The following is a 23,073-nucleotide window of genomic DNA, read 5'->3' on the forward strand; positions in this document are numbered from 1 at the left end:
CCGGGGGCGGGCCCGCCCGGCTCCGCCGCAGCGGCGAGCCGGGAACGCCCGCTGACGACTGACAACACGGGCCTGTGGCGTGCCCCGGCCGGGAACAGCCGGCCACGACCGGGGAACAACAACAGGCACCGCTTATCCATTGAGTAGGTGGTAAGTTATGCTCTCGGACTGAAGTTTCAAGAAGCAATAACTGAAACAGCTTTGATACGACCGCCTCACGACTAAATGTTGACTGATGTTTCAAAAGCAGGGGTCTAGCTACAAAGGAAGTAATGTAGTTTTAGTGAGGTATCACGCTAGATTATAGTTAGAAGTTTGCTTTCCTTTGCCTCAGGGTCGCACATGCCCACGAGGCCCCTGCCCTCACGCCCTTACAGCAAGCCCACAGGGCAAGACCGTCCTTGCCCCAGCTCGGCTTCGGATACAACAGGATCCCGGTAAACATGTGATAACACTTGTAGGGCTAAAACCCATAAATCAACAAAATGAAAACATGGAAGCTACATACTTAACCTTTTATTGCACTTTGGATATACACCGTATTCCCCACAATCAATGATTATTTCAACACCGATGCTACAACTGTCATGTAAAACGTTATTTGAAGATGCAACAGTTCAAGTTAGAGCTAAAAAAAAAATTTACAAAATTACATTTTTTTGCATAACATTCTAAATCCCTTAACTTGCAAAAGAACATTGTTTATGTAATACAAAAATCAGAGGGTTACACTGTAGGTTTTTAAACAAACATTAACATCTTGAAAATTATTTTCTGTGTACGTATGATTTGACACTTAAAAAGCAAAACCTTTTTAATTTTTCTTTTGTCCAACTAGACATTCCCATAGGTAAGAAATAGTAGTTATAGCTTTAAATATGTTTTACCATATAAAACAGATTCAAGATAAACTTGAAAAGCATACTTTGTAGGCTTCAAAGCTGCAATTCTTTCTATTTAAATCTGTTTCTTTTATACTATTTTCAAAATGCATATACAGAATGTGACTGTGAATTATTAACTAACACTCAAAACCCTCATGTTTTCAAATTCCAGGACTTAACATCTTAATGAAAATAAAGCTGCAGCACACAATAGTTAAACTTGTAGTATGAACAATTTTTTTCTACTTTGGACTATATTTCCCTCTTAAATCAGTTAGAGAGGCTAACAGCTTTTTTTGGTAAGCATCTTCTGAAGGGGTAAAAATACAAGTCAGAGAAATTTCTTATTTCTTAGTTTTTCAAAAATAGAGCAAAAATACTCAAGGGTGTTTTTTTAATATATGCACATTGTTAAGGAGACCATAATAAACTCACTAATATATTACTGTTTAGTAGAAAATGATCACTCTAGAAAATAAATAGCTTATTTGATGTGCTAATTCCAGATGGAAACTAAGGGTTTGATGCAGAAACTGTGGCATGAAGTTCTTTGGCCAAACATGAAATGGACTGCAATAGTTTTTTTGTGGTGCTGAAAATCTTACAAAAGATGCAGCTATTATAAGAATATATTTAATACTCAACTGATGCATACACCATTATTCTCCCTGTATTACAGAAATACTGAAAGTAAGCAGCCTCCCTAATTTCCAGGTGTCCCTTAGGTTATGTTTATGTAAAATGAAAACTACCCCATAATATTGCACTTCATTGATCTGCTACAACAAAAAACCTATGGTCCTTATAGCTATATAAATTGCTCTTACAATGTCATGACAAGGGAGGCCATTCTGTGCTAGTTTATTCAATGGAATGCTAATGAACAGGCCAAATAAATTTATGACTGGTCTATATAAATAAATGCTGAAAATTAGGAAATTCCTTTCCATAGCAGCATTCAGGAATACAACTCGAATACATGAAGTATTATATTGGAATGTCTAGACAGAGCTGATCAAACCAATAGAAAAGGAAAAGATTACTTGTCCTGAATGGGTACACATCACTATTAGAAAACGGGAACAAATTCTGTGCACGAAAAACCCTTTCAAGCAATATAAAAGCCTTTCAACTGCTGAGTTTAAAAGTAATAAGCAATAATAGGGGTGAACTCTATTTTTGTAATCTTGGGTATTTTTCAAAGCCTTCTATTCACATCATTTTATTATTTCTTTCACCATTGAAGATTTTAAAATGCAGTTTATTTAATTCCAATTCCTGAACAATTTCTCTTGCCACTGCAGGTACCAAAAGTCCTTGTCCTTTAAAATTACATTCTGGCTTGCTACTTTTGTAAAATTTTTACTTCTCATTCGGAAGAATAACATTACAGAACACATTTATCTTTAACTAGGCAAGAAAAAGAAATACTGCACTCATTTTTAAAGTATAATATTACATCTGCAGGAAACGCATTGTATTTGAAAAATACAAACATACAATATGAATCCTTATGTAAACAAATCTGTGCCAAACCACTCTCCCTGTAATGGTAACAGAACGTTGTGAAGGCAAAGAATACAAAGAATTTATTGGCAGAATGAGAGTAAAAAATTATGCAAAGATCAGAAACAAAGAATATTATCGGAAAAAAGAAAACAATGAGAAAATGCTTAGTATATAAACAAGTCAAATTACATTCTCCAAGAGATCGTATGTTTATTTTTAAGGGAGACTTGAATATGCGTTTGGCCAACAAGCAAAAGCCACTGCTAATCCCGTCTTAATTTCTAATATGCTTAAATTTATAATTACAAGACTGATGCAATTAGGTTGGTTTTTTAGGCATTAGTAGTGAGAAATGTCAGATCTAAGACTTGCAATGATTTCCTTAGACTTTCTATTATTTTTTCAGAAGCACCTATCCATCTATAATTACTGTGGATGTACTTCCTTGCTCAGGAATTCAGAAGTAAAGCAATCCTGCTTCTATTTTCAAGCTATGTTAATAAAAAAGGGTATGATTACTTTCCAGTATTTTGAAGAATGTGCATACATATACATATGTATCTATATTACATCTATAGCACAACTTATGTTCAGAACATATAATACAGGTCAAAATTAACAGAGGGGAAATAGCGTAATTTCAAAACAGAGAGCAGCATACATTTAAAAAGAATGGATTTAAATGTCCTTTTAATGTCATAGTTTTAGCACTAATAACAATGAAGTATTGCTTTATAGGAATTTCACTACTTATCTTTTACAGCTTTAATGGCCTGGCCACTTACACAAATTACCGCAGCAGTAAAATGTATTTTATACGGTGCTCAGAATGCACGTATGGCTGAATTGGAAGAGTTTAGAATAAAAACTAAAAATGTGTCAGGCGCAGACAAACTTGATGGTAGACTGCCTTTAGTTTAAAGGAGAGGTTTAGGTAGTGCATGGTCGTATGAAAACAGTTTAATGGAAAACAAGTTTACATGTTCTAATGAGCAAAAAACGTTTATTCTTTCAGACTCAACAACATTAAGTCTAGCTCCTATATTTCACTTTGAAAGACCAGTTATTTATTGCTGCATGTTCAAGATTTACTTCTGATTTTTATTATTTTGACTCTATGAGTAATTAAAAATTAATGTATGACAACAGAATGCAGAAACGTGAAAATGTCAAAGATTTTCTTTAAAAACAGAAAGACAAGTTCGACTGGATTTTGTCCTTACACTGTATTATTTTACCTATGTTTTCTCCAGACCTTGAATGCACTTGCCACAATGATCATAAAAACTGCAAGTATTTTTTAAAGTTTCCTAGGTTTCTATGAACCATCAGAATGTAAATGAATCAATACAAAACAATTACTGAGAAAAATATACATAGAACTGAAGAACTGCATCACAGTTTTATGTAATGCTATACAGCAATTACCTTTAAAATTTACCTGGTTTGTTTCTGATAAATAAGTTACCCAAATATTTCATACTATCCACATACTTACCTGTTACAGTGTGGTAACATTTTATACCTGTCTACACAAAAGCTGACATTTAAACTACTTCTGCAAGAGATGGAGGACTCTTAAGGTCAACTTCAAAAGGAAAATTATTCAGGAGGTAAGGATTTTTTTAATTTGAAAATTGTTTTCCATCTCATAACATTACAACTTTTAGCATAATTTTAGGGGGAAGGCTGGAAAAACACTAAAAGCATGCTGTCCAAAAATACAGTGGTAAACTGGTAGCAGATGTTCCTGCAGAAAAAACTCAAGTTTCCAAGATTCAGTTTAACAGCAAAAATACTTACTCCCCTTCAACTCCTAGTGTGTTTCTGATGGTGAATTCCATTTTATTTTTGAACTGCTGATATGTCTCTGTTATAGGAAGCTCTAAGCAATTAAGAAGTCTGTTTCCAATGGGATACCTGATATGCAAAAATTTAACAGTAGGTTCAGGATCAAAACCAATGGCTGGTATATAACAGGAACCTGTTACGAAGAGCAGAATATCCTCCAATGTCACTACAGACTCACCACCTAAAAAGCAGGATTAACTTTTATCATTCATTGTCTATTACACATAAACCATTACCCTGCATGTTAAGTGCTAAGAGGAAAAAACCCCACATGAAATCAAACCAATATGCTGAATAAATATGCAGTTATATGGCTACCTAAGAAAAAGTTTAGCAAGAAAAACCCACTTCAGTTAGTTCTGAAAAATCTGAAGTGAATACAAAAATCTGTTCAGGAAGAAAAAGATGGAAAACAGTGGTCTTCAAGACTTCAGACAATCTATCTAATAAATGATTTTTCTGTATCACTTAGGTTGCGTGTTAGATTTTTATTTTCTAATTCACAGGAATCGTAGCACCAGTCTTTCATATATTTACCCCTCTCAAGTTTTGGGCAACAGTTTCAGAAATTCTAATTAGTAAGAAAGAGGGGGAAGAAGGAACAATTAGGAACTGATAATGAATACAAACCCTTTATTTATTTACACCACTGAACTAAATAAAATTCTGTATGTATACCAGCAACTATATAACCTGGACAGGGAAGGGGAGGATTTTTTAATTAAAGAAAATTAAAATTACTTACTTTCCACATCATGCAAATAGCCCGTCCAAAAACCAGCACCTTCAACTTTATTTACATCTGATGAGGAATGGATTGTAAAGAGATCACAAAGTGTTTTCGCTGAAAGTCTTTCAGGTTTGTGGCAAAATATGCTAGAGAACGCATCTGGGTGCATTTGCATTTTCTCTAGAACGCCAAGGGTTTTCAAACCCTGCCTAAAACTAGGAGGAGGGGGGGAAAAAAAAAGAATGACCATGCATCAGAACTCTGCAATTTATAAAGGTGCAAGATGGGATATAATAAATCTTCCCCGTCTCCACTCTCTAAATGTTGTCAAGAAGGTTACATGGTACTCCCACTTTATCTTGGGAAGTGCATTTAACTCTCATTTTAACAATCTAAATATTTCTGTAGAGCTTTTTGAGGAGATGAAAGAAGTACCAGTGATATGTAGAAATTAACCTTATTTCCTGATACTTGACTGTATGTACAAGGTATACTTATAGCTTTAGTATGAAAATATAGCAATTCTTTTTCTTAAAAATAGGTCTTTGGAAAACAGCTCAAATTCCTTATCCAAAGACAAAATGAGTTATCTTAAAATACAGCCTTTGCTTGGCTTTTGCAAGTCTGCATGTGCTTATATGCTATTATTTGTGCCTGTGGCAAATGCAGACAGCAGCATCCTGGGCTGTACTAGGAACCATGTTGCCAGCAGCTCAAGGGAGGTAATAATTCTTCCTCTGCTTAGCAGCAGAAAGGCCACACTTGAAGTCTGTGTCCAGTGTCACATTCTCCAGTACAAGAGATAATGACTGGAGAGAGCCTGGCAAAGGTCACTTGGACGATTAAGGGACTAGAGCATAACCCTATGAGGAGAGGCAGAGAGAGAGAACTGGGACTCTTCAGCCTAGAGAAGGAAAGGTTCAGGCGGAATCTCAACATGTAGAAGTATCTGAAGGCAATATGAAGGTCAGAGACAGACTCTTTTCAGTGGTGCCTAGTGGCACAGAACATTTAACAGCTAAAATAACCAACTCTCTAGTTACTCAGTGCTTTACAGTGACAAGTGATTTCTTGTCCTACTCACTTAAGCGCATCTTAAGCCCATCTTCCAAAACGCACAAAACCCCACTACCTCAAACAAATGCACTAAATATTACGTTTTACTTTTTAACTCACTAATTTTAGAATATGATATAGATTGTTCAAACATGCCTTGACTGAAGGACCATGACTGACTCTGACTTTCATTTAAAAAAAATCCTCACATTAAGAATCAGTTTCCATAGCTGTGGGAGATTGAGTTGATCAAATTTGTCAAAGATAACACTATATGTGAAGTTTAAATCAGGCTTGCTTGTTGGAAAAAATGGCATTCAAAGCCATTTGGCAAGCAAACAAAAAATGTGAATTGGAAATAAGGCCAGAGACCAATCAAAGAACAGCCAAGAGCTGCAACTTTTCCAGCTAATGAGGTCATCACTGCCTCACAGAAACATCAATGCAATGCTTATGTTCTAAGTAGGCCAACTTACACTTGTTGACAGTATTACACTCCTAATGGCACACACAAACTCCCTAATTAGAATGCTAGAAAATTCACTTGAATTTTAAGCATATGTTAAACACTTCTAAAACGTAAAGACTCCAAACTCAAGCAGTTCTAAATTAGAATTGAACATAGGCTAGAGAAATTTTATAGTACAAAGGTCTTTGTGAGGTTGTAGTTTAAAAACTGTGAATCTGTCTTCTTCATAAGGTTGACAAAAGAATGTGACCCAGGGAGATGTCAGAGCAGATATGCAGAAATAATTTCAGTCTTTCAGTTTAACTACCTAGTTAACAGTTGCTACTTAATCAACTGAAAATTACAGTACACTTTAAACCACACTTTAGTGGTTTAAATGGAGAAAATAAGCAAGAACGTGTGAAAGTTAGTTTTAGCAACATATTATTTAGAGTTGCAGTGAGGAAAAGAACCAAAAAGTTCAAAAACTCAAGCAAAACAAACCTTTCTAAGGGTAAAGTAACTTTCTTGATTACATGACAGATCAATATGTCATTCACCAGCATGTTTTTATCACACAAAGCTGTTACAGGTCTTAAACATCCAGCAGCAGCGAGGAATTCACAGCAGTCCTGTAGTGTAGACTGTAGGCTGGACAGACTATTTGCATATTTAATCTGCATAAAAAGATAAGTTAGGCACTTGTTTACCACATATCTGTATACATATATATAAAAAATAAGCTTTTTAATTTCAACAAAATTTATATTCAGTAAGTCTTTTATCTCCAACTATAATCTTGAGCAAGAAATAGAATGAAACTTATTGCATATTACCTTTTTTATTGTTTGTGCTACATCATCATCAGCAACATCTTCCAAAGCTGGCTTCACATTCTCTGGACCATAGACAAGACACTTGAACAGTGTTTTGGAAAAGAAACCAGGAGATGGACCACCATGAATCAGAGAAACTGCAATCATTTTACCAGCTTCAAAATAAAGATTTTCTTCTAGTGCTGCAAATAGAAAAATATGTTTATTTATATACATGGAAATTATTTCTGATCCTCATTTTTAAATAGAAAATGTCATAGTGCTGTTTCTTCTTAACTTCTGCTATCTTCTGCTAGTTCAAACTTTTTTTCAGACTATTTTTACATAGGAGTACCATGCTTTTTCACACCAACTCTTCAGCCACTATCAAGGTTTGGGAGATGTAACTTCCTCTTCCACTTTACACCCAATATATATTTAATTCTGAAGTATAACAATTCAAGCTAACTTGGAGTCCTTGGGAAGCACACTATGAGAAATAATGTTCTAGAAATTTGAGAAAGGTAAATAATTAGCAGAGAATGTGAGTCAGAAAGAAATTCACTTAAAAGAGAACAAATACACTAATTAAAAAGTTCTAAGTCTAGTTACATGCTGCTTTTCATGGTTGTCATCAACTTTTCCAAACAACCCAATTTTTTAAAATTGCAAATCCACACACCATCCCCCTTTAGAATTGAAAAAATGAAAAAATCAACCCCCCATTTTTATCCTTCAGGACTATACTTGTGAACTCACTCATACTGGCTGAAGACTGAAAATTATTTTAAGCTATATACTTCTCAATATGTTTTTGAACAAAGCAACTAATTACCTTGAAAATCAAGTGACAAATTCTTTCCAGAAGAGCCCTCAAACAATGATGAATTCTGAAGGTGAAGCATTAACAACTGGAAGAAATGGTGCTTTGATGCAGCAGAAGTACTTGTCTTCGATCTATTTTTGCTGTTTGAGAAACTTACTTCAATAGTATTTGTGGGACTGAAGATGCGCTGTCTAAATCCTTTTAAAGCACTACTCCAAATATTTTCTGCATTGATGTTAAGTCTTGTTGGTTTTGTTTTAACTTGCACCTTTAACTCCTTCAGTATATTAGAAACTTCCTTTCTTTGCTCTCTTAAACGCCTACAAGAAAATTGCATGTATTTTCAAATGAAATCTATAATTAATAATTAGCAACAGTTACACAAAAACCAATTTAATAGTCTATTAAGAAGAACACTTCTTTAAACACTGTGGCACATTCAGGTATTGCCTGAATTACATTGGTAAAACATTTAGTATAGATTTAAAAAATTTTAACACTGTAGTGGCAAGTTTTAAAATACCTCTATGAACCAAAAAAAGGAGGTAGAAATAATTACTCTGGCATAAAACAGATTTTCTCAATTTAGTGACTCCAACACAGTGCCAAACAATTCTCACACAATGAACTGACACTTAAACAAAGTGAAACAAGTGAGAAATTGAAGAGTTTATAATTTTATGTTAAAGATGTTTTGCAACTGAATTAGAACAATCTTTGTCACTACAATAAAAAGTAGATTTGAGTAGGAAGGAAATTCTCATTTAAAAAAAGCAAAATATTTTCTTTGTTTTCTAGCTTCCAACCAAAATTACCTCAAATACCGTATCTACTAGAAGTAACTCATTCCCTCATCAAAATTTTTAGCACATCAGGTAGAATCCATATATTAACTACTCACAAGAAAATAGTGAATTTTATGTCCTTAAAAACTGAATATTCTATATTAAAACATGTTGTTTTAGCACCATCATGAACTATTCATACACTACAGATACAAAAACATTAAAAATTTAGGACATGTCTAATCAGAAGAAAGCAATTAGGATTCTTTTCATTCCCAATTTTCTAAAGAATGTTTAGCCATGCATCAGTAAGGACAAATAGGCATTTCTGGGTTTTGATCCCCCACTACCTAACCTAAAAATTCTCAGTAGCTCTCATTCTTATCTCCTCGCACTCCTCTAGAACTTATTAATAGCAGAAACCTTTCTCAAGCTATGACTTCAGGCTTTAAGTGTATCCTAATCTTATTTTTGCAGTGACTGTATACATATATACATACACAAATACATATGCATACTGTATATAGTCACACAGAAATATATATGGATACTGCACATACACACAAATACATATGACTGCTGTACATACACAAACACACAAAGAGACATTCCCCCCACATGTTCTGTAGGAAATACAGTATAAAGCCATGTGCTAGATTACTCTTCAAAATAAGAAAAATAGAAGAAATACCTGTGCCTCAGGGACCAGCTCCCGTTTGACATCACTGGAGATAAGGACATTGTCATTCTGTTGGATGCTGGAAGTTCTCGGTGTGAGCAAGGTGACAAGTTCTGGCACATTATCTTTGGTGAGCTATAAGCCAAAACAGCATTTTAAGAAGAGATATAACTGACGAATGAATGAACACTTCCTATTTCAAGGTAGCAATAGCATCAGATGAAAGTCCTGACTGACATAGTAAGTAAGAACTAAAAATATTAGTTTCTACAAACTTGAAAAGTTTTTATTGCAGCAGAGGAAAACATTACTATGAAGATCTTTAAGTCAGACTTCTAGAATACTATTAAAATGGAAAAAATAACAATAAGCAAATTTAAACACTTTGCTGTTTGTATACTATTGTTATCAACTAAATTGTTAAAATTCCTTTAACAAGGATCTATCTTTACCAAACTAAAAAGTGGTTCACATGGCACCAAATCCAAATAACTACAGCAAATTTCCAGAGTTCATTGCTTACTCAGAAAATTTAAATCACCAAACTTTATTCAAATTTGATTTGATTTGCAAATCAATGTAAGTTTTTTACCTACAGAATAAGCCACCATTTCCTCATGTTTAAGTGTTATTTTATGCAAGAATCAGTTTCTGCAAGAAAACAGAAAATTACACACTGGAGTAGAAAATTGCGTGGAGATCCAGATGACTGCCGAGGGGACTTTGGAGATGGCTCTTCCAGCAAACAAGTTGTTCCATTTGTCTTTTCAGAGGTAGCCAAAGCACGCTTTTTCTGTTTGCTGTATTTCCCTGTATGATAACATGATACTAATTTAATGAATTTGCTAGTTTTAAAGTAGGCTTACATAACTTTAAAGTTATTATTTAACAAATTACTGTCACACCCTTAATTTTACCTGATGTTGCAAAGATACTTCTGCACTCCATACACTCCCAGTTTTCTTCCCATGATCTCATAGATGAACAGGCCAAGTGAGTCCCACGAGAACCACAGTACTGGCAACGCTTTATTTCCCATTTACTAGAATGAAAAACATAGGTATTAGAATTAGACAGAAGAATGAGGCTAGTTAAAACAAAGACCATTCAATAATAAGTGCAATCCAGACACTAAACCAACAAAACGTAATTTTATCAGTCTGGTAGAATTGAGTCTAATCAAGGAGACTTTCTTCATGCAAGATACACTAATAATTCGCTGCAACAAGAAAAAAAGCTACTCCATGGCTTTTATAACCAGATCAAATTAGAGAAATTAGTATTGAAATAGGATTATATTGAGTAAAAGCAAACACTGTCTGGACAGTGTGTTGGCTTGACATTAAAACCTGATACTGAAAAATATCAGAACATTTAAGTAAATAAAAATATTAATAAATAGCAACAAAGAAATACATGTCAAACAAACAATTCTATCCTCCTAAAGTACCATACCTATCAGGTTCATTATAATCTCTTCCTTTCCTGCAAAGACATCTTTTAACATCACAGTGTTGATAACAATGCAGTAAGTCTTGATATGCATTTTCTTCAAGTTCCCAAGACGCATCTCTGTAAACAAGGCAGAAGATTGGATATCAGAACTATTTCTGATCCTTTCAATGGGTTACTCTGTATTTTGGAAAATGCAATAAACATATGAATATATTTCAATCATGTCATGCTCTAGGTAACAGATGGAGGTTCTAGGTAACTGAGAGGGGGATGTAAAGTCTAGTAACTAAAATAATACTATAAAACACGCAGACAGACTTTTTCTTGTGTGAAGTTATTTGGACTTCAAGTATTTATTATTTTTCACATGACCTCAGTCCATGTTTGCTCTGTCTCTGTTCTATTTTTTTCTCAGAAAACAAGGATATTCGTTTAGGCAGCCTATTCAAGTTACTGCTGAAACTGGTTTCATAAACGGTAACTCTGAATGTTCCATGCCAGTACGGCAAAGTTCATCAATTATTTTGACTCTTCTTCCTCTCCAGAATCTAAAGCTTTTGTCTCTAGAGGGAATTAATGGTGCTTTCTGAAAAGACTAATAGTTATTAAGGAATAATATTTTAACACAGAACCATCATTCTGATCTCTGTCATATTTTGAGCCTTATCAGGTGATAGAAACAGGAAAAACACCTTGGAAGTTTGGAAGCAGTTATTGTACTGGCATAACCTTTGCAATCCCTTGGCAGAAGATAGAAGCTGTATGGCTGAGTAATCACTTAATTACAATTCTGTCTTGACAGAAATTCAGATAAATAAACTTGGGCACAGAAAATACACTTCTTAGCAATGTCTATGTTGAGGAAAAATTATTGTATTTGAGAAGTGCTTTTATCTTCTAATTTGGTTTAGAGTTTAAGTTGAATCATGCCATTAAAAATGATTTTTCAGAGCTTCCTGTTTCATGTTTGAGATAAATAATTTTACCTTTGCCAATTTTTATGCATATCTAAAAGGAAACAGGCTATTCCTTACCAAATTGAACAATTCTACAATTGAAGGCAGAACCAATGTTTCATATATTAATACTTGGAGTACTGTAGAATAAAATAAATGTTCAGAACAGCCTATCAAAGTTTTCATACAAGAGTAATCATTAACAAAATTACTTACCTTTCTGGAATGTGTATGCCCATTCTCAACATTTCCTTTTGAAATTTGTCCTTGTTATTACATACTGTGCACCTAAAGAAAAATATCCCAGCACTCAAAGCTTGATACTGTGCCAAGAAAAAGAAAACACAACAAAGAAACCAGACCAATTATTGAATTACTACCATCCTTAAGATGCCAATAAATGATGTCTTAATATTGAGATGCATTACATTCATGGATACTGTCCTGACATTGGTGTTAAAGCTGATATCAATCATGACATGACTTGACATTAAAGCAAATGGCAAAGATTTTCTCTTCCTTTAAAGGAAAGAGGTCATATGCTAGAATAAGGTTCATAAATGAAAGCACCATCCTTTTCAGTCAAACTCTCCAGATGCAGTGTAAGTTTACAAAAAGAATGTTGTAACTTTTTCTAGTCCTGGATTTAGCCAAAGAGAACTGATGATGGATAAATTTTAGCACTGAGATTCTGCACCTACTGACTTGCAAGAAAGCAACTGCTTAGGTTAAACGTCAGTTCCTAAAAGTCGTAAAGGCATAAAGTATATATCATACATACAGAAACATGGAGGGGGCACAGGGGGAGAAAATTTAATAGCATTAAAAACTCAAAATCTTTTTGTGTCCATAACACAATTTAAGCACTGTTCTTCAAACCTACTATACTTCATACCTACTACCTACACTTAATGGTAAGCAATTGTTCCATTATTTTTAAGCAGAAATGTGATCTCCATGGTCGCAAAAAGAATGAAAGGGAGAACCTGTATTACCTGCAAGCATTCTCGATGAAACCAAGCATTTTTACAGCAAGGACTTTTCAATACAGTGTACAGTGGAAGATGTTCAACCAAATCCAGGCATATTGTACACTGTGAAGCTCCTCTAGGTTCTTTATCCGTAAACTCTTGGACTGGTCTATGCTCCCAACAGTAAGATCTAAAAATAGCAATTTATGGTTCTCTTAACATTTTAAGAACCTTCTTCATAAAATTTGAAGACAGTAAAATTAATTAATCAATTTTTCATAAACAAGTGCTATGCAGCAAGTTTAAAATGCAGATATACTGGTTTTGGCTAGGCTAGAGTTAAATTTCTTAATAGTAGCTTGAATGATGTTGTTTTAGATTTGTGAGGAAATCAGTGTTGATATCACAGTGATGTTTTAGCTATTGCTGAACAGATCTTGAACAAAGTCCAGACCTTTTCTGTTTCTCAGCCCTCTCCACCAGTGAGCAGGCTAGGGATGCACAAGGAACTTGGAGGTGAGACAGCTGGTATGGCTAACCCCAACTGACCTAAGGGATATTCCATACCATGACATCAAAGAAATGCAGCTCTAGAAGAAACCTTTCTGAAAATCCCTTGTCTTTACAAGCACCTGAAATAATGAGAGCTGTTTTTTATTAAGTGCCTGCCAGACTTCAACCCATCCACCCTACAAACTCGGCTCACAAGGATAATGCACTGAAGAGTATTTTGACTACAGCCAAGATGCTAGACAGATGACAGTAAAAGAAAACAAAACACTTTTTAGATATTTGATATTAAGTGCATTTCATTTCCCCTGCAGTCCCATCTCTAATCAACTTGGAAACACAACAAAAGGGCAGACACTGTCTTTTCACTGCTGAAAGATACAGGCAGCCAAAGCTTGGCCATTCCAACAAAGGCACAGGAGACAGGCAAAAAATCCAAATCAACCATTATGCAGTTTATTGCAGAGTTCAGAATTTACTGCTCAATTCAATAAACAACTTAAATACTAGTATAAGCATAAAGTAAAGTATTTAAAAGTGCTGTGAATTGAGTTTATAAATATTAGGTATGCAATATAACTGTTTCACTTTCATGTCTTTCACAAATCGGGTATTCATTTCCTACATAATCTGGTATTATTTGCAACTATTGGTCTATCCAATAACAAGTCATGAAAGAAATCCAAGTCACTTCCTGCATAAATATAATAAATTGAAAATAGGAAAACAACAAAGCCCCAAAACTCACCTGAAGTCTTCCATAAACTGGAAAATGCATTCCCTTTGTAACCCACAAGGAAAATGGTAACTTCGTTTGCACTTAGGAGCTACACATCCAATTGAGGCTCCCTTTTTCTTACAGATATTACATTTCTAGAAATAATTTGTTTAGGAAACAGAATATTAACATTTTAAATACAAGTAAAGTACAGAAATTAAACCAACAGAAAAGCCACAGAAAGTGTAAGAAAGAATAGTAGCTAATAGATTAAAACTGTGACAAGACTAATGTGGTTTAGCTCTGTAACAATGAGTAAACATATGCATATGTGAGTTATTTCACAGACTTTATGTACTGGCTTATATGCCTATTGTCTTGTGATATATAAGATAAAATACAAGTTATTTTACCAGTACCTATAGTTTATATAGGTATAATAGCCATACACATATATATTTTTATATAGGCATCCATAAATTATTTACTGTCAGCACAAGCTCATTTCAAGCTCAGCACAATGTCATGAGGTACTATGAAAGTTTAATCCACTGTTATTTATCTGCAACTTACCCAAGGAATAAAAATAGTTGCAAACTGTAGAGGCCCAGGGAAGCTGACTTCAGTTGTGGGATGAATTGTAATGGAGCATCCAGGCCACACTGACCTCAGAAATGTTCTCTAGGCTTCAGCCTGAACAAACTGCACTGGACTAAGCCTCTCTCGAGGTTCATCAAAAACACTGTCTGTTCCCACGAACTAACAGGTATCTAAATGAGCTCCTGTTTTACAACAAACAGCCTTGGAAACTGTTTTTGTTGCCTAAATAACAATCCAAGTGGAATAGTATTGTTACTGAAACTTCAGAGACAGCTACAAACTCAAATTGCAGCCAGGATGGAAAATTACTGTAACTAAAGCACACCCTCTTGTGACCCTATAAACAGTGGTCCAAAGTGAAACCCTTGGAGCTCTGGATTTCCAGAGGACAAGAGAATAATGTGGATGTCAAACACTGATAACCACGTGGCTCTAGAGCCAACCAGGGACTGCTGGCAGTAACACACAAGAACTGTTGCTGATAAACAAGGACTATGGGTACTAACACACTGTGAGAAAGAACAAGACTTGACTGGAGCAGAGGGCCCAGCACAGATTCACTTTGCTGTGAGAAAGAACCACATCATAGTGCAAGCACAGGAACGTGTGGCAGGAAGTGGGCATGGACTATAGGGCAGGATTTAGACCCCAAGAGCCCTTCAACACATTTCCAGAAAGACCTGAAAGAACAGACTGCTCATGATAACTAACTCACATAGAAGGCAATAAATGCACCTTTGGGGTGGAGAAACCTATTTCTAAAAAGGCAGTACCCTCCACAAAGCCCAGGCCAATTTCCATGCCATGTGTGTAATTGACTAATAAAACTTTCTGATCTCCAGTGGACCTTCTGACTTTTGTCACTGTTTTTGCCCAATTTACCAGCAGTATTATGTATCTTTATGAGCGTTTATGAATCTTAGGTACTTCCTTGCCTTTAAGGGTGAATCATTACATTTTTGGCACGGTTTTGTTTCCTTGCAGTTCCCACAAACCCAATATACTTGTTACCTAAACGTAAAATTCAGGGGCTTGAATGGGCTCAGCACATTGACCATTGGAGGAAAAAAACAAGCCCCAATGGGCAGTACTAAGAGCACGTAACAGTTACCTTTTTCCAAAGACATCATTCTTACCAGTCTTGCAGCTCTATTTACTTCTTTTCTAATATCTGTGATTAAAAATCCATCTACACCTTCATCTTCTTCACCTCTCTGCCAAATGCCACTTGACATCAACTACAAAAATAAATTAAGTATTTTAAAACATCACCTAACCTAAAGATTTAAAATTACATACACTGTGCTTGTCAAGTAAGAAGAGAGAAGCTTAGTCTAAAAAAGCTCACACGGAAACATTTTAATGATTAAAAACCTGATATAAAACACTTTTTTGTCTGACAGGACAATAACCAGTAAAATGAAAATAATATTTCATAATATCAAAGTATTGTTTAATGCTGTAGGCCCAAGATAGTGTATTTTGCCTTCCTTTTTGAAGTATACAGACTATTCAGATAATTTTAAAACAATTACTTTCAGCATATAAATCTTTGGAGAAGTAAAATTAAATTAGCTGTGTTAATATGAACGACAATTGTGCTGTGGAGATAATGAAGCACAGTAGGAAGTAACTGTACTCAAGTGTCACCTAAGAGGAAAAGTAATTCATTTTAGAGGAGATTTAAATAAACACAGAATCAAGTACAGTAATTTCACGACTATAAGGCGCACCCTTTTGACTAAATTTTTTCCCTGAACCCGAAAGTGCGCCTTATAGTCCGGTGCGCCTTATCTGACGTACAAAGTTCGGAAATTTGCGAACCCGGAAGTGCGAGCTGAGCCGGGACCCGTGGGAGTTGCGGCTGTGCGGGGGGAGTCGGGAACCGCGGGAGCCGTGGTTGCTGGGCAGGGGAAACTGGGAACTGGCACGGCCACCAGGCGGGGTGAAGCAGCGTGGCCGCGGGGAACTGCCAAGAAGCGCTGCGGGAAAGCATCGAGATGCGGCGAGAAAGCACCCCGGGAAAGCGCCACAAAAAAGCGGCGAAAAAGTGCCGTGGGAAAGTGCTGAGAAGCCGTGGGAAAGTGCCGCAGGAAAGCGCCGAGAAACGGCGCCGTCGCCGGCTGGGGGGAAAGCCAGGACACAGCGCGGTCACACGGTGGGAGCCGGGAGCTGTGAGCCGTGTCAGCCAGCGCCGGGGGGTGGGCAGGAGTGCCGGGGTCTGCTGCATGGGGAGGGTGCCTGGGGTTGCGTTTAAAGGCTACACCGATCTTCGAAAAATCTTTGCAAATCGAGCACCTGCCAGCAATTTGTTACTTTGTTGTGCGCCGCGCAGCTCCTCGCTGCAAAAAAATAATGCGCCCTATAGTCCGGTGCGCCTTATATGATCTACAAAGTTGCGAAGTTGCCAACTCCCGGGGGGTGCGCCTTATAGTCCGGTGCGCCTTATGGTCGTGAAATTACTGTAACTAGGCAAATCAGAAAAGCCTGATGATAATTTAAAGTTAGGCAGCTACATTACAATCTTCAAATAACTGAAGAGTTTCACAACTTGATGCTTCTATATTCTTTACAATCTTGTTTTATAATTTCAACACCACACCATTCAATATTTTACTCAAATAAATGTAAGATTATATACCCAAACCAATTAAATATATTTTTCCAACTGTGAGACATTTGGCAAAGAATAATTAAACCGTCACTAATGTGCCTCTTAGTATAACTCTTATATAACATACACTATATTTAAGTAAAATAAAGGGCTTTGCTCATTTTTAAAAGAAGTAGAGACAAAAAATGTAAAAGATGCTGTGATGATCTTCCTGCAGTTAAAATACCTTTTAAGTCCTAACACTCAGTATTGCATACATGCCTTTTCCTTTCGGTTCATCAGGATAGGATTCTTTCTTATCATTTGATATGGTCTTATATATGGGACAAAATTACCACTAACATGGCATAATGGCCTCTATTTCCTTACAGCTGCTTTCAATTTATTTAAAACCAAGTATTTCTACTTTCATGTAACCAGAAAACCTCCACTCTCCTTAGTTTTTAAAGGATTCAGTATCCAAACTATTAAATAATTTACAACACTCTTCAAAGAACTTGTGGAGAAAACACCTCCTATATTACTTCTGATACTTGACATTACAGTAATTTCACGATTACAAGCCGCACTGACTATAAGCCGCATCGCCGGGTGTTGGCAAACACTTCGTTCTTTGTCCATACACAAGCCGCACCCAATTATAAGCCGCTCTGTCATTCGCAGGGAGGACCCGCGTGCAACAAAGTTGCCAATTAGTAACAGAATCGCGGCATGGTGGCGTTTACTGGCTCAGCTCGGGCCATGAGGGCTCGGGGCTGGTCCAGGTGGTCCAGTTCAGCGCTGCCACTCGGCGGGGCCGCTGGGGCCGGCCGCCGTTGGGGTCACTCACCCCGGCCCGGCACTGCGCCATGGTGGCAGGCGGGGACAGAGCCCGCCGGCACCCGCGGCGTGGTGGGAGGTGGGGATGGAGCCCCCCTGCTCCCACGGCCGGGGAAGGAGCCTGCTGGCACCCACGGAGGCGGTGGCAGGAGGGAATGGAGCCCCCCGCCTCCCCCCAAGCCGCGGGGCCAGCAGGAGGAAGCCCCCTGCCTCCCCTGGGCTGGGCTGCCTGAAGGAGGGAGTCCCCTGCCTTCCTCAACCCCCGCACTGCCTGCACAGAGCCGGCTCCACCCGCGGCGCAACAGAGTAACCAATGTGTAACAATCACGCAGTCCCGGGTTTTACTGGCAGGTTGCTCAACTCGGCACCTCAGTTTGCACTTCCGGGGTTGTAAATGTCAGAAAATTATTCACATATTAGTCGCTCCTGAGTGTAAGCCACATTTCCGGTGTGGGAGCAAAATTTTAGTCAAAATGGTGCGGCTTGTAATCGTGAAATTACTGTAATTTTAGAACTGGGGAGAACAATTTAAATTATATTTACTAACAAACAAAAGACTTTTCCTAAAGACCTGCCAATATTTGGAGTTTGAGGGGAAGTTTAAGTATACCTTTAAGAATATGAATCTTGGAAAATGTCAAAGGTGATAACAAAAGCTGCAGGTTATATCTACAGCTTTGTTTAAATTATAAACTTCTACTGATTAGTAAAACTGTACTAACATGATCACAGGGTACATATAACTTAACTGAAAATTAGGACTTAAGTTCCCAGTGCTCTGTGTAATGTCAGGGAATAGCTTACAGCCAGTAAGAACTATTGAGGAACGAGAAAAAAAAGTTTTTCTGTACTTTGTCCGGGTGGAATTTTCACATTTCAAATTTTGAGACTACATTTTTCTTATAGGTGGGAATATGTAGATGTAAACTGTTCTCTTTGTCTTAACATGTACCTTCACTGCTGTTTGCTATGATAGGTTAGAAGAATTAATGAATTCCTTTAAATGGACCATGAACAGTATTTACCTTTGAATAAAAGCTTGTTGGGATTTACTTTTTTCATCTGCTGCACCTAACAAGTACAAGCCTTCAAGGCTATGACCTAAAGTTCACATTTCCTGCGTTACAACAGAATTGTTACAACAACAGGACAGGCTATTAGTATTAAATACTTGTTGCACTTTTTTTTTTTTTTCAGATAAAACAAGAAACTCCAAGATCAATACCATACACTTACCAAACAGTAATAATGAACAGTGAGATTGTATTCCACATAGGTCCTTTTTTCTCCATACTTTTCAGTGCAGTCATCTGTCAGTCCACAAAGAACACAAACTGAAATACAGAATCATGATAATAATCAATAGTGAGTGTACTGGAATTACTATGGATCAGCTACAGAGCAGTAGCTTTCACCTCTTTTAAATCACACGCATCTTCAAGTAGATTACTGGATAAAGGACAGCAGATATCCCTTACCTTAATGGTGAATTTTATAATAGATACAAAAGAATCTGCATTTGTTCCTCCTCTAGTTACTATAAAGAAAATTCTTCACTAGCCTGCTGGATTTAGGAGTGGTCTACGAGCCAAGTTAAATTCACATGCAGACTGTGCTCCCAATTGAAATATTCTTCCCAAAACACCCAAAGAGAATTATCAAATGGTCAACAATGTTCAGGTGCATGTGAAATGTCATCTAGTTGTTTTTACTACTATATGCAAAGTCATCCCCATATCAGAATCCATGAATGAACCATTTGTCTACCTGTGTGATAATCTTGGTGAAGCAAGTGAATAGTGCCAAGCAATTTTCTGTAACAGCTTTTAAAAACATTTAACAAGTTGAAAGAACACTCAATTCAACTAAAACCTTGAGGATTTCCCACTTAACAAAGTTTCTAGCCAACTATCATAGTTCCATGGACTTTTAACAGCTTCCCTTTAATTCCCAGTAGATGCATAAAACACATTTACATATTCTAAGATTAAGACCAGCCACAGTAGCAATAGTAACAAGAACAGGGTTACTGCTTTAGCCTAAGAAATCCTGAATGGTACACCTCAAACACAGCTCCGTGTGACTTGGCTGCTAACTTCACAAGATTACTTTCTTAAAACATCTGCAGAAAATATTATTTTAAAATAGTCTAATTACAGCAAAAAAACCCAAGGCAGTTTGTAAGTTATTTTTTTTTCATTTCTTGAAACAAGTGGTGGTTCCAACACAATATCACAAAATGGTTAGGGTTGTAAGTGACCTCTGGAATCACCTGGTCCAACCCCCTGCAAGGCAAGGCCACCTAGAGCAGGTGACACAGGACCTTGTGCAGGTGGGTTTTGGGTGTCTCCAGAGAGGGAAGGTCCATGACCTCTCTGGGCAGCCTGTTCCAGTGCTCTGTCACCTTCAATGTAAAGAAGGTCTTCCTCATGTGGAGGGGGAACTTTTTGTGATTTAGTTCACAACCATTGCTCCTCATCCTGTTGCTGGGCACCACTGAAGAGTCTGGCACCATCCTCTTGAGGTGGCACCTGCCTCTGAGATAATTACATGGGTTAATGAGACTCTCTCTCAGTCTTCTCCAGACTAAACAGGTCCAGCTCCCACAGTCTCTCCTCATAAGAGAGATGCTCCAGACCCCAAATCATCTCTGTGGCCTCTGCTGAACCCTCTCAGGAGCTTCCTGTCTTTCTTGTAATGAAGAGCCTCAAACTGAACACAGTAATTTGTTTACTGGAAACTCACCTGCTCTTTGAGCCCAAATAAAACAAGTTATAACTAGCATCATATATACAGATTAAGTATCTCTGAAATTATTTGATAAAAAATTTTACTCACATGTGCTTTGAACATTAAACTTATTCGTTTTACTCATCCTGAGTTCTTCTGGCTATCTGTCATGCAAAAGAAACAAGGTATTAAATAGATCCAGTGCATTAATGAACATTCTACACCTCTTTTATGTTTTATTTAAAACTGCAAAAAGAGTGCATAAACTCAATAAACTAAAAGTAGGATTATGATAAAAGAATGTTATAATTCAACTGTTATTGTGAGAGATAGGGGTTCAGAAAGCACGACGCAATTGCCCAGAAAAAAAGAATTCTTAGACCAATGAGAGATATAGCAACTATTACCTATTTCTTCAAACTAAAAAACAACATATTTGATTTTCAAAAGAGAAAATAAAGTCCAACACAACAGCTAGTTATCTACAAACCTCATTGTAGAGAAGAGTTCTTACTCATTTTAAGCAACAAAAATAATGGTCTAGAGATAACCCAGGAAACAGCTTTGACTTCTGCTCAAATAAAGACTGTAGTAATACAAAGAACATGGAAACAAAATGAAAAAAAAAGACTGTGTAGTCATGCGACTATGAACACAGCCTCCACTCTTTGGAGAAAATGCAGGAACTTGGCCTAATCAGAGAAATCCTAATCTGCAAAAAAGTCAAAGGGAAAAAACCTCCAAAACACAAAAAAGGTGAAGAATCCAAAACTGGGATACATGCGTACAATGGAATTTATACCATGTAGGACAATGTATTTTACATTTTGAAGTGGAAAGGAATTTATTTAGAAACATTGATCTAACTTGTATTCCTAATACACACATTCCTTTTCTTTAGGATTTCCTCAGGATGTTCACTGTTGTTTCACCCTTCTCAAGCTCCTGCAGTAATACAACGAAGAAACTACCTACACACAGCCACACAAGCCGAGTTTTTTTGGTAAAAAGCCCTACAGGTGGAAAAAGCACATATGTGACGGGAAAAAAGAAAATCACCTTCCCACCTTTCCTCGGCTCCAGCAAAATAGAAATTAAAAATAAATCGCTACACCACCCCCAATTCCCTCTACTTCTCAAATTCTTTCAGGTAAGGGAACCCAAAGTTCGAATTTACAAGTTAAAAGATACGCGGATCAACCACTGCAGGCCCCCCGCATAAGTACCCCGGGGCTTTTTTAGGAACAAAGCAATTCCTCATCAGTCTGTTTGCGAAACAGGAACAATCAGGAATTATCCCCCGGTGTCTAGAAAACCGGTGTAAATAAAACGTATCTACTTTGCCTAAACACGCTAGAAAAGTCCTCAGAAGGGTGTTTAGATTTTGCTAAATTCTGTAATGCTTAACTGCTCCATAACGTAAGGCGTTTCAAGAGTCTTTTAACTAGAGGTTGTAATAGCATAACCAAAGCCAACCCCAAGAAGCACGGCATCAGGCACACGTTTTCCCCAGTACAGGAACAAAGGAACTCTCCCGTGCACCCTGTCTGTCCTGAATTTCCACGCGCTGGGACGTTCGGGTGACCCCGCGGTGACTGCCCGGTGCGGTGTCCCGAGGCAGACGCGTCCCTCGGCACGCAGCCCCGGGCGGCGCGGAGCGCTCCCGGCCCGGCCCGAGGAGCCGAGCGTGCGGGCTCAGGGGCCGCGCTCCCCACGAGCCTCGCAGGGCTCCACAGCCACAAGGGCCACGGCAGGTCCCGTGCGTGACCCCCGCCCGCTCCCCTCCCGTGTGCACTCCGCGTCTCCCCGGGACGCCGCCCGCGTCCCGCCAGCGCGGAGGCCACAGGGCGCATGTTTGGTTGGTTACTCCCGGAGCTCCTGCCGCTCCGAGCGGCGGGAGCCAAGCAGCGGCGGCTCCCCAAAGCACGGGCTAGGAGGCTGCCGCACGTCGCTCCCCGCACGGCGAAGGAAGGGGCTCCCGCCTCCCTGCCCCGGCAGCTCCCACAGCCCCTGGAGCGCCCCGCGTGGCCCCGGGCCGGGCGGCACTCGGCTCCCGCCGCCGCGGAGCCCCGAGGGCGGCACTCACCGCTCGCGCCAGGCCGCTCCAGGCCGCGCCA

General features: G+C 37.9%; 1 protein-coding gene and 1 long non-coding RNA gene across 4 annotated transcripts; one reads left to right on the forward strand and one right to left on the reverse strand.

Annotated features, from left to right (window-relative positions):
- The first annotated feature begins 21 nt into the window (after positions 1 to 21).
- On the forward strand, positions 22 to 22,079 carry LOC116997236. The gene is made up of 2 exons (XR_004418139.1): positions 22 to 150; positions 21,858 to 22,079. It is a non-coding gene; the product is annotated as an uncharacterized LOC116997236 (long non-coding RNA).
- On the reverse strand, positions 502 to 23,073 carry G2E3 (G2/M-phase specific E3 ubiquitin protein ligase). 3 transcript variants are annotated; one of them, XM_033061644.1, is made up of 16 exons: positions 23,043 to 23,073; positions 21,065 to 21,120; positions 19,463 to 19,560; positions 15,930 to 16,031; positions 14,224 to 14,348; positions 12,990 to 13,155; positions 12,211 to 12,317; positions 11,039 to 11,155; positions 10,489 to 10,625; positions 10,261 to 10,393; positions 9,596 to 9,718; positions 8,129 to 8,439; positions 7,315 to 7,496; positions 6,983 to 7,155; positions 4,990 to 5,189; positions 502 to 4,425 (listed from the first exon to the last, which is right to left on the reverse strand). In XM_033061644.1, exons 2-16 carry the CDS (start codon positions 21,099 to 21,101, stop codon positions 4,193 to 4,195), a joined length of 2,244 nt encoding a protein of 747 aa, XP_032917535.1. In that variant the 5' UTR covers positions 21,102 to 21,120; positions 23,043 to 23,073; the 3' UTR covers positions 502 to 4,192. The 3 variants fall into 3 exon arrangements, with proteins under 3 accessions (XP_032917535.1, XP_032917534.1, XP_032917533.1); XM_033061643.1 differs by having other exon boundaries at positions 10,261 to 10,411; XM_033061642.1 differs by lacking the exon at positions 23,043 to 23,073 and having other exon boundaries at positions 10,501 to 10,625; positions 21,065 to 21,139.

This window comes from Catharus ustulatus, chromosome 6 (genome assembly GCF_009819885.2).
Source record: "Catharus ustulatus isolate bCatUst1 chromosome 6, bCatUst1.pri.v2, whole genome shotgun sequence".
Lineage (NCBI taxonomy): Eukaryota > Metazoa > Chordata > Aves > Passeriformes > Turdidae > Catharus > Catharus ustulatus.

Coding starts and splice junctions, on each gene's coding strand:
- G2E3 (XM_033061643.1), bottom strand. CDS start 21,101: ATGAGTAAAACGAATAAGTTTAATGTTCAAAGCACAT. Junction 8,440..9,595: donor AGCTGGTCCCTGAGGCACAG/GTATTTCTTCTA, acceptor ATTTTCTTGTAG/GCGTTTAAGAGAGCAAAGAA. Junction 7,156..7,314: donor TAGCACAAACAATAAAAAAG/GTAATATGCAAT, acceptor CTTTTTATGCAG/ATTAAATATGCAAATAGTCT.